General features: G+C 33.3%; 2 protein-coding genes across 2 annotated transcripts; both read left to right on the plus strand.

The window, feature by feature from the left end:
* Positions 1-1,178: 1,178 nt before the first annotated feature.
* Positions 1,179-10,091, plus strand: LOC120282145 (WD40 repeat-containing protein HOS15-like). Its single transcript, XM_039288897.1, has 14 exons — positions 1,179-1,437; positions 2,300-2,445; positions 2,672-2,772; positions 3,135-3,229; positions 3,333-3,379; positions 5,070-5,211; positions 5,454-5,517; positions 6,835-6,999; positions 7,092-7,213; positions 7,847-7,921; positions 8,801-8,851; positions 8,941-9,015; positions 9,587-9,661; positions 9,750-10,091. Exons 1-12 carry the CDS (start codon positions 1,372-1,374, stop codon positions 8,953-8,955), a joined length of 1,089 nt encoding a protein of 362 aa, XP_039144831.1. The 5' UTR covers positions 1,179-1,371; the 3' UTR covers positions 8,956-9,015; positions 9,587-9,661; positions 9,750-10,091.
* Positions 9,073-9,972, plus strand: LOC120282814 (WD40 repeat-containing protein HOS15-like). Its single transcript, XM_039289659.1, has 3 exons — positions 9,073-9,122; positions 9,587-9,661; positions 9,750-9,972. The coding sequence occupies exons 1-3, from the start codon at positions 9,073-9,075 to the stop codon at positions 9,970-9,972; spliced, it is 348 nt and encodes a 115-aa protein (XP_039145593.1).
* Positions 10,092-12,451: the final 2,360 nt, after the last annotated feature.

The raw sequence follows: 12,451 nt of genomic DNA on the forward strand, positions 1-12,451 counted from the left end.
TTCCTTTTAAGTGTGCTTAACGTCATCTCCAATTGTGTTGTTTAATAGTGTTGTACAATCTAATGTAATATATATTATATCAAAAATATTTAATGTCTAATATTATTATGATATTTTATTTAAGTTTTTGACGGAAAATTTTTAATAAGAGCTTGACACTTGTCAGACTTGCCTTCTATTTTAATATATATATATATATATATAATATACTAGTGTTATGCCCGTGTTATGCACGGGAAAAATGAACGCAATATTATGATGTTAATAATATTGTTTGGATCATAAACATAATTATCATATATGCTTGAAATTTAACTTATTAAAAAATTTTAAAAACAATGAACTCAATCTAAATTTAAAAAAATTGTTAATTGATTCTCTTATTGACACATTGAATGGTTCTCCAACTTCTTTAAAAAACTCTTTAAAGATCAAATTAAGAGTTTCAAAATAAAAAAAAATACTCCAAATTTATAATCTATGGACATATTGAAATGGGTTTAATTTTTGGATAGGTCATTGAACTTTGCTCATTTTTACTTCAGTTTGTATCAAATAAATCATCCAATTTTAATTTCATTTCACAACAATCACCCAGAGAATTCTGACCCCAAATTGTTTGATATGGCCATAGGAGATTCCAATTGTCCTCACCGGGCCATATCATATGTTTCAAATGGCACAGTGACTCAGCCAAGTTATGCTTTGTCAGCAAAGTGATGCCACATTAGTATCTTCTTCTCACTGCTTTGATGTGGTCTCCATCACCGTCATCTGCTGGCCCGGTTTAGTTCTAGAAGAGTGTCGACACACTGACGGTGTCTTCGTAAATTACAACGACCAATTCACCGATGATGGCGGCGATGCCGTCATCCTCGTCTCCGAGCCAATGGGTTCATCTTGGCTTTTCCGAACTAGTTCACCAGATGGGAAAACTGAATCTCTGCCGGTGATTTATGAGAGCCTCTTCCATCGATCGCCCAACGATTAGAGCTGATCAAAATTAATTTTTTTCAAAGCCCAAAAAAAAAAAATCATGTCCATGGATTATTGCTGACCTCAAATTTACACACACTACCTGCATGCAATCCCATGATTGAAAATTCTGATCCTGAGGTATTGTTTACTATTTTTTATATTATATATAAATTAATTCAGAGTTAAACACAGTACCACTGAGTCAGCGATTCGTCTCCGATTCAAACACAATGGAATCGAATCCGAATCGCTCCGACGATGCTGATAAAGGCAAAGCACCACCCAAAGAATTGATGCCGCCACCGCCGCCTCGTCGTCCGATCCCCTACCTCGGCTGTAATCCGCGCTTCAATTATCTCCCCTCTGCCAGGTTGATCTCCTTCCCCAACGTTGATGTCCTTGGCAAACTCACTTCCGATCAGCTCGATGTTCTCGTCTTCCAGAATCTCCATGAAAGAGGTCTTGTTTCATTTGTTTCGATTTTTTGGATTTTTTTTTCTTTCTTCTTATTGATGAGCAAGAATATCTTGATAGTTATGTTGTATTTTCTTGTGTTTTTCTTTGAATGGTGATCACAAGTTTGTAGGATCTTCTCTGTTTTTTTTCTTCTTTGCTTTACTTTCTTTCTGGCTTTTTGACATTGTGAGCCTTTGATAGTTATGTTGTATTTTCTTGTGTTTTTGAGTTTCTAGGGTTTAGATTTCTTGTACTTTTCTCGATCTTTGATGGTGGATTTTGCAGTTTCTGAAGATTGCAGGCTTTTTCTCTGCTTGTTCTTCTTTGGTTTTTCAATTTCCTCGTCTTTTGATTTATTCTGGATCTTCTATGATGAATGGAGTTTCAAGGGTTTGGATTGTCATCACATGTATGCTTGGATTTGTGTCGATTTTGTTGTTCTTGTTAACGAGCAAGAGTTTGTCTTGAGGAAGCTTATATTTTGTTTTATTATTATTATTTTTCTTGGACTTCGATGATGAATTGAGTTTCAAGGATTTGGAAAACAGGAGATTCTCTTGAGATGCTTGTTTGTTTTTTCTTCTTCTTCTTTTTTTTTTTGGTGGATCTTTAATTATGAATTTTTTGAAGGCTTGGATTGTCATCACTTGCATGCTTGGATTTCTTGGTGTTTCTTGATCTTGAATGATGAATTAGAAGGTTGTAGGTTTTTTCTTTTTATTTTCTTTTTGATGAGCAACAGTTTTTTTGATGCATGCTCGTTTTCTTATGTATTTTCTGGATCTCTGATGATGAATTGAGTTTCTGAGGCTTCAATTCCTTGTGTGTTTCTGGATCTTGAATGGTAAAATTCTTGGTTGGGCAGGTCTCAAACGCACTGCATTTCAATTTGAAAATGAAACAGAGATTAAGAATACTTCAATTGATAGAAGCACGATTGACAAGGGAGCTCTTCCTTCATTTGTTCACAAAGGTCTTCGGTATACACAACTTGAGGCAAATATGCATGCAGTGGGTGTTTCTGGATCCTTAGATCTTATAATTTTCAAGTTTTTCTGAAATGTTAAAATTTGGCATCTAGTTTCTCATGGTCTGAGTGTTTCTTTTTCTTTTTCTTTTTAATTTTTTTTTAATTTTTTTTTCATAATGCTAATTCTTTTACCGAGTGTTATCGCCTTGAACCTCTGGATATTATCACAAACAGTGTGCATGACTTATCAAAAATCATAAAGAACAGGAAGGAAAATGCTAAGGGGAAGAGAAAACGTGTTGACAGTAGTGAATCTGACCAAAAGCAAGGAAGCAACAAATGGGAAAGAAATATTAATGTTTATGGAGGTAAAAATGTATTTCTTTTCTTTTTCATTCTAGCTCTTATTACCTCTATTTAGTTTATGAATTGTTTAAACAGAACCACAATACTAGTGTTAAACTTCTTATTTATGTGGCCTTTCTTGATGAATTTATTTTGAAAGCAATTTGACCCATCAAATTTTGTGTCTCAAGTGGATTATAGTTTTTCTAATTGTCAAACAATTTTGGTCAAGTTATCATCTTTTTCATGGTTCTACTCTTCCTTTAGATTTTCATACACTTTTGAATGCTTTACCATTATTAATCTTGATCATGATGTGCTATCACTAACTTGCTATGTGCACCTTATGTCAAATGACCATCGTCATCTTTTGTACCTTCAATAGGACCTCAATTAAAGGTCCGCACCTCTAGTTTGCCACCAGTTACTCATCAAGTTTCTGACTCAGATGTATATCTTTTGGAAGGACATAGTGTAGAGGTTTGATCAATGAAACTTCTTGATAATATTCCTCAAAACAATCATATTGTTACTCTTAACTTGCTGGAAGAACTTTATTTTGTTTTTTATTTCCCTGGTCTAGGTTTCTGCCTGTGCTTGGAGTCCAACAGATTCTCTTTTGGCTGTTGGGTGGGTATAGTTTCCTTTTGCTTGCTTAACCGAACTAGGACTTATACAAAGATTTGACTTTTTTCTTACATTGTCTTACATTGGCTCTTTGAATTAGCCAAAACTCCTTGTACCAGTGTTCTTTATCATGTTGACATGCTACACACTATCTTTATTTGATATTTCTTTCAATTCCACTAGCAAATTTGCAAGGATTATATCAATGAATATCTTCCCTGAATTTAGTACTGCCTTCATTGGCAACATTACAATACAAATGGCTGGCCTTATGCCATTCCCTGTGATATTCAACAAGTTAACCTACCAATTCCTTTATTTTGAATTATGTAACATTGATGAAATTATCATTAGACTAAGACCCTTTCTCATTTTGGTGCAATTTACCAACTCACTCACTTTATAATGCCCAAGACCAAGAGTTTATTCTTGATGTGCTGTTGTTGTTAGTGCTTCCCAGTTATTTGAACATTTGTTGCTTTAATTTCTTTAACCTGGCAATGTGGAGATCCAGAATCAGTTTAGTTTTGAATATACCAAGGTTGGAATGCTAAATTGGAAAACTTCATGCAGATTTTTTAATCCAGAATTTGCTTATCAAATTCCTGTGATTCTGTTTAGGTATCTCCCATAATTCAAGTTCTGGAATAAGTGGATTTGTGTTCTACTTTTCCTGTTGAGGTTAACACATTTATATAGAATGTTAGCATATTTTTTCGTGTAATCAGTCCTAAGAGTTGATTTGAAGGTAGATTGTTGGCCTGCAAATTTTTTCAAGTTTCTGTCTTACAGATGAAAAATTTAAGTGCCTGCAATGCTGCTTAAGCGTTTCAAATAGTTCACCTCTAGATTAAGTGAATGTATGAGCTACATGTCTGTTTCTGCCTTGATGATCATCTATTTCTGTATGGGTTTTCCATTATCTTTAATGCTAACGGTCACTTCTCCTAAGAAAGTCTGCAGTATGATTACTTTCAATTGTTTACTTTTTAAGGTTTTTCCTTTTCTCCCGTTTTATTTAATCCATCTTTTTCTTGCATATTCCCTCAGTTTTGAATGCTTGAGTGTCAATTAAAGCTTACAAATTTTTGACACGCTACAATATTTATCTTTGCTCAATAATTATCATTTCAGTAAGTCTGTAGTCCACCTTAAATGATATTTACAAAACCAGGCATGTTAATTTCCGAGTTCTTGCTGATTTCAACATGTTATCACTATGTTCTTATGCAAGTATTCTTGATTTTATTTTGTTTTACAATGTTTCCGAAGTTAAGTCCAAATTTTATATTGGTTATGAAGTTGAAAACTTCATGTCTATAACTCATAATCCCAAATTTAAAAGACAGTTGTACTTTTAAGGTTACTTCCAACTTTGCCATTTGAAAATATGCACACTACAGGATCAAACATGTTTAATTTTGTCCCTAAAATGCATGGGTCAACCTCTAACATTCACTTGAAATTATCCAACATAAGTTTTCATAGGATAGTTTGGCCTCATATCTTTGACATTAATGATTAGTTGTACCACAGATTTGATAATTATGTTAATGATGCTTCTATCTACATTAGAATATTTTTGCTAACATTGATATATATATGTGTGTGTGTGTGTGTGTGTGTGTGTGTGTTAAGGTTTATGTTTGACATTACAGTTTATAAGATTAAAATTTTAGTTTTAAACTGGCAGGTCTTCAGATTCAATGGCACTGATATGGAAAATTTCGGATGACCTCTCCAAAATTTATAGTTCAAATCCGGACGTGCGTTGTCTAATTCGTCCCGATCCAAAAAACGATGGGCTAGATGGAGTTAGCACACTTGCGTGGAATGTGAGTTTCACTCTTTCGATCGATGTCCCTGTTCTTGCAATTTTAATAAACATTATGTTATTTTCTCTCAGAATTATGTAATTCATTTTCGTCCTTTTGAGCTAAGTATATAAGAATTTTTTAATAATCATCAAGGTAAAGGATTGTCCTGAATTCATTCATTGGGACATAAGTTCTTATTGCATGGCAGTGCTTTGTTTGTTTATGGTTAATTGCTTAGTTTACAAATGGCTATTATACAGGGAGGAGGGGAACTACTTGCCACAGGATCATTTGATGGGCTGGCAAGTATCTGGACTAAGAATGGTTAGTTACTTCATACTTAGTTTTCATCTGAATTAACCAAATTAATTGATTATGAAGATCTTGTTGGAATTTGAATTATTCTAGCATTAGTAAAATAGTTTTATTTTGGCATTTGTTCAATCAATATTATTTGTTTGTAATCTCGATTATGCAGTTGTAGTTAGCACTTGAGGTATTTTGGCCTCCATAAAATAGTTTTGTTTAGGTTGCTTCTGTTCTGTTTTATCAGAAATATATATATATATATATATTATCTCAAAGTTGAATAAAACCTGAGCATATTTGGTTAGGGAGTATTACAAAGAAGAGACACTAATGTTACAGAATCATGCCGTCATTCAATGGATTTGCTTAGGGGCAGTCAGAGCCACTTGCCGTGGTATCTCACATAGCTACTTTTGTTCTCTATTAGCAAGGATATGATTTTAATGGTAGGCCAAGAATGCAGTTTCATTAGAGGATCTTTATTCCTTCTATCCTTTTCTATGGTAGAAAGTATTATTGGAAAAATAGCCTTAGTTCACAGCTGCTATTGCAGCAAACTCACATTGTTCACAGAAGGATTGCCTATGCCTAAATGATAAATCACCTTTATTGTTATTGAATTTCAGCTGAAACATGTTTTCATAATTTACGAACTGGATTTGCTTCTGTAGAATAAATACATAAATGCATCAACATGACTGGCATAATTTAGCATGTGCAGCTTCATCACACAAGTGAGTGTGATTTACCTTTGTTTTGCCAAAGTGTTCTCTTTCACTGCAGTTATTGCAACAAAATTTCTAGTGTTGGTTCCTGAATATGGATATTGAGCGAAGGGATATAAGCATATTTTTGTAATTTACTGAATGAAGTAACTCAAAGGGGAAAAAATGATAAATATGTTGCTACATCAATATGGATTAGCATTGTATAGCATACTGCAAATTTGTCTGTTGGGATAGAGCAAGTGCATAAGTTTGTTTTGTTTTTGCAGTCATACTTCTCAAAATTCCCTTTGAATATAGTGTTGATTATTTAACATGTATTCAAATCACAGATTGTTTTATGTGAAATGTTGATCTCTCAACTATTATTTAAGCACTTCTGTAAATAAAATTTGTTTAGTATACGTTGATTCTTCGTATGCTAAGTACAATAAGACAAAACCTAAACCCACCAATAAATTGTTCCTAGTTATTTATTTTATGCAATGCTTGTGTCCGAGTATCCCAAACATTAAGCTGTGTTTCTCACTTGTGCCACAAAATGCCTCTACTTGTATTTTTTTTGAGCAGTGCTGTTTTCTATTTTTTTCTGGTAATAATGCGACAGGTGAATTGAAGAAGGCACTAGACAATCATAAGGATACCATATTGTTTATAGCTTGGAACAGTAACGATGCTTTTCTCATTACTGGAAGTGGAAGTAGTGACAACAGAGTTGTTGTCTGGGACACCAATCGATGGGAGTCTATGCAAGAAGTTGCATTTGATTCAGGTGCAAAGTTGAGTCAGTTGGTGAAGATAGATTTTGTGTCTTGTTTTAGTTATCCCTCGATGTAATCATGCTCATAATATCTACTTTTGCAGAACAATTGATTGGTGTTGCGTGGAGGAACGGTACTTCATTTGCTGCATGTTCAGGGGACAAGAGGATTTGTGTTTACAACATTGGAGAATCTCAGCCAGTCAAAACTTTTTCTGGATATCAGGTTTCAACAAGCCAATACTATTAACAATTCTGTGACCAATTTTTATTAGTCATTGACAATTTGTAATGATATGCTGCTGATCTGTTATTCCTTTTGTTGATTGCCTGAAATGTGGCCTCAGCAGTGTTTATGTTTCCATTCTTTATGCTTGAATACTATTTGTTTGGTGAATTGGATTTGACATCAATGTAGCCAAGTTGCAGTTGCTGCTGCTGCTTCTTTGTTTTTTTCTTTGGGCTATGTGTCTGTGATCTTCAGTATTGTGATATCTACAATACGAACTCTTAAAATGAATTCGATAACCTTGTTGTGTTGGATTAAGTTATAACTACTGGCTTGTTTTATGGGCGTGTCACTTTTGTGATCATTTATTCTCATTCTTTTGCTTGTTAAGTTGCATCCGTTGCTTTGGCCAAACATATGCAAGGTCATCTCCTTTTCTGAATGACATTTTCAAGGTTTTAAATATTGTTTGCCAACTATGTGTTCCTCAATTGATGGAAACTTCAGATTGATTACTTTATGCAACTTCTCTTCTTTCTCTTTTGTGAAATGAAAATTGAAACAAAATGTATCTGTAATATGCCTTTGGTGCTTTTTAGTGTAGTGAAAAAAATGATGTTTCAATTTCAGGATGAAGTTTGTGGTATCAATTGGAATCCTACTGGGAGTTTATTGGCTTCATACCCTCATGATAAGGCTATAAAGGTAACCATTCTTTATGAAAGCGGTAATTGTATATTCTACAAAATTTTCTTTCTTATCACCTGACCTCAGTTTTCAAAGATGTATAATTTTGATTATTTTACATATATACCTCAGAAAATGCGAAAATTGCATTCACTGTGTATTTACTATCTTGCATGTGTACCCTGGACACCTATTTCTCTGGAAAACTAAGCTAATGAGTGGGGCTAGTTGAAGATAATATAATCATGCCAAGGCAATAACTTCTAATGATGGTATCCAATAAGATTTTACATGTGCCCTAAACCTTTGTGTTCAAAGGTGTATTAAAAAGTGAGACTAGGGTTTTATGTGTAATCCAGGATTTCTTGGTTGTTCTATACGCAAAATATGCTTAGTTTTTTATATGATCTGGTCTCACTTTGGCATCCATGGGTTTTGCTGCTATCAGTTCCTGCTATAGATATAGGCATGATATCCTTGACTTCAGCCCATTCTGCGACATTATGGTGAAGCTCTTACCCTAATTTTCCTAGCTTTCTGATCTGGCATCAAGAATTTATTATCCTTGCTGTAATGTGTTCCATTAAAAATGACAGCATATGAAGTAGCCTTCTTCCATGAGGGTAATGCTGTTGTTTTTACCCATCCAAGGTCACATTAAGGGGGCCTTGTGGACTATACTTCTCATTATGTTTTAGTTGACTCTTCTTTTCTTATATATAATTATTTTTAATTTCCAGGAGGGAAACTGGTCAACCTTCATCTTCACTTATTTCTGTCATCATATGTGAAACAAAAGTTATTTATATAATAAATGGTCCCATCTTTTGTTACTTCGGTATAAACTACAGTTAATCAAAGGCCAAATTTCAGAATTTATGTGATTTTTTCCACCAGATTTGGACTCTAGAGCAGGATGAAAGTCTACATGATCTGATGCATAATGAGGTTTGGGGCTTTTGGGCTTTTTCTTTTCATTGTTGGTCATTCATTCTGTACGATTAAACTGGATCGGGTTTCTTAATTTGCATTTTCAGATTGTACACTGTTAGATGGAGCCCTACTGGCCTAGGTACTAACAATCCCGGTAAATCTTACAGTTTTCTTGCTAGGTACTCTTTTTCCTCTCTTTCTTCTGCCTTTTTTCAGTTATGCGTTATTGTTACTAAATGTCTTATGTGGTTTATGTGTTTTATGCATTTTCTGACATGTCTGTTAAGTAATTGTCTGAAATTTGATTTAAATATTGATATGGTCCTGTTGCATGATGTTTATGCTCCAACAAAAGTTTCCAAATAGTTGTGTAAAATTTAATTTATTAAGCACATTAGAAGCCTTCTAAATATTTCAAAAATAATTGAAAAATAACTGTCAGGTGAAAGCAGTGGATCTTTTGTTCATAATTATGTAAGCAATTTGTAAATAGTAACCCTGTAGGTGAATTTTCTTGTATAATTCATGTCTGAAATAATTATACATGTGCGATAACTCCTACAGCTAGCTTTGTTTGGCGTCTTATTCTTAGTTTCACTTAAGAGTAAATCTATAGTAAAGAATCAAAATGGATAAGATCAAAAGAAAGTTTTAGAGTTTCCTCAGAGTTGTTTCTTGCCCACTTCTAATTTTGAATAATTTATTTTCATCTTTCTTTGACGGTTGTGTATGAATCCTGTCAAATGCCAGTGCTTCCAAAGACAGAACAGTGAAAGTATGGGATTGTGTTCATGGGCAGCTCCTCTACTCCTTCAATGGCCACGGGTACCATGATCATTAAATTTCTATCTGATACTCTGAAACATAGTTTAGCATAATTTGATGTGCAAATTCATATCATTTTGAGCACCAGGGCATCTGTAGTTGAATTAGAGTTCCACCCAGATGGTGAGTATTTGGCAAGTGCATCAGAGGATCAGCGTTTGCTCACATGGAATGTCAATGATGGGACAATTGTGAAGTCCTATAGCTCTTGTGACACTTCAATCTATAATCTCTCTTGGCATAAAGCAGGCAAGCTGATAACAGCAGGTTCTGATAATGGTACTCTCTGCGTGGTTGATGTATCTTTTTGATCTTTTTATGCGCTATGTAAGAAACCATGCAGATCTGTCGAAATGATTTCCCAGTCATTGAACATACAGATACGTTTCCAAACTCCTTTAAACTGATTCTAATGCCAATTTTTTCCCCATGCTCTTGATTGTGCATTGACAAAATCACTTTTTAGTGCCACTTTTGGTTTGACTTTGGGCATATTTAATGTTTTTGTTGTAAAACTTGTATGTTAATTTCTCATAATATTTCAAACATTGTTTTGTGCACATGCATGCTGCTATGGTTTTCATGTGAAAGAACTTCAAATAAATGATTGCAAGACAATGCCAGTGGTCTCTTTTGCATTGCAGAATCACCGAAAGAATGCCTAGTTTCCAAGTCCCACATGATAATCCAACCTTTAATGGTTGTGGTTTATAAAAAAAAAAATGTGATCATATTTGTGTTTTAATTGTCTAGTGTAAAGGTTCTTTGATGGTTTCCGAGGATCAAAATCCTTATCTGCTTCAGGTTTGAAGATAAAATGGCTATTGTGCTTATGAAAATGTGTCTTGATCTTTCGTTTTTTATAATTCTTTCTCAACGTGTACTTTTCATTATGCTGCTGCTACTGCTGCTTCTGTTACTGCTTCTTCTTTCTGTCTCTTTTTTATTTTTATGTTTTTTCTCTCTCACATGCACACAAACACGTAACAAATATACACATATTACATCAAATGGTTTGAGTCGATTGCTCTTATTAACAATTGGGCTGCCCCAATCCTATTTCTTGTGTTGAGGGCTTTTGTACATATTTTTTTCCTGGTCATCATCCCCTCGTTTCTCTTTTTCCTTTGCGCGGGGAGTGTTATGTTGGTCTTTTTGTTTATCTCCAGCCTAGTTTGTTTGAGGTTTGGTAATTTTTGAAGTCCTTGAAGGGTCTTTTAGTTCACAATAATGATATATTTTACTACGTTAGTGAGATTATAATGTTTGGTTGGAAACATATATTAGATAGCAATTAACATAGTAATATTACAAAATTTTTAAAATACCTTTGTATAAAAAATTTTCAGTAAATTTAAAATTAAAATAAAATAAAAATTTTATATTTAAAATTATTGATTATAATAAAAAATTTAATTTTTTGAAGTTGAAGATATTTCCAATATAACGTTAACTAAGGTTAATTTTTTATCCGACGGATGAAATATGTAGTCTTTTAATTTTAAAAAAAATGATATATTTGTCCAAAAAAAATTCAAATTATTATTTAATAATCCAACATAGCCATCTAATTTGATGGTAATGAGATTACCAAGTTTTTTAGTAATATTTCTGTGGGATCGAAAATACGCGTCTGGCATCATGAAGACACTAGACAATACATCGAATCACAAATATCATATGTTGTTGTGTTGGTTTTTTCATTTCCAATAGAGGCAAGCCTCTACTATTAATTACCCTAGATTAGAATCTTAGGAACCTCCGATTAAGGGCAAAAGTACAAATAAAAGGGCAAGAATATTTGCGAATTATAAATTTTGTTATTTTATTGCATATATTTAATACATCATTTATGTCATTATATAACTTTATATATATATATATATATATATATCATATATCGTTGCCGCTGCCTGTGCCTTGCCACCGTGTTGCGTGTCTCATTGCCGTTTTGAAATTGTTGTTGCCATTTTGAAATAAATAAGTCACCGCTGCCTCTGTCTTATTAATGCGTTACATATTGTCGCTTTAAAATATATATCTCATTGTTGTCATGAGATAAATTTAGCAACTACCTTGAGATAAGCATCCTTGTTGTTGCTACATATTTTCTGTCATGCGTTTGTTTTCATATCATTTCCATATTTTTTTTATGCACTTTTGTCATCATTTTTTTTGTTATTTTTTTTTCATATGCGTATTCGCAAGTGTGCATGCATGTACTGGAAATTTTTTTTATATCATGACATGCTCCTCATTTTATATATATATTTGCCACACACGTGTGCATGCATGGTGGGCCCCTATGCTTCTCATTTCTCTTTATTATTTTATTATTATTATTAGTTTTTTTTATTTATGTCGCGCATGCATTTCATTTATTTTTTTATTTTTGCCATGCATATATGCATGCTTCTCAAATTTTTTTTCCTCTTATTTCTCTCTTTTTTTTAATTTCATGCAGGTATACATGCATGCTTCTTATTTTTATTTTTATTATTATTATTATTATTTTTGCATGCTTCTCATTCATCATCATCATTTGTAATTCCAATTCCAGCTGAAAGCATCTTTCCCCACACCACGGCTAAAGGTAAATTCACCATGGATCCTTCAAGTAATCTTTTAAAGACTTCCTACGTATTTTTACTGATAGTGTTAGCAAATGATATAACGCCAAACCATGTTGTTTTACATATTTTTTTTGGACTAACGACTCATGGATTAAGGTTCGAGACATTCATATAAGTATGGCACTAGTGATTTTTACAATCTGTAGTGCAAATGATG

Source organism: Dioscorea cayenensis, chromosome 18 (assembly GCF_009730915.1).
Source record: "Dioscorea cayenensis subsp. rotundata cultivar TDr96_F1 chromosome 18, TDr96_F1_v2_PseudoChromosome.rev07_lg8_w22 25.fasta, whole genome shotgun sequence".
Classification (NCBI taxonomy): domain Eukaryota; kingdom Viridiplantae; phylum Streptophyta; class Magnoliopsida; order Dioscoreales; family Dioscoreaceae; genus Dioscorea; species Dioscorea cayenensis.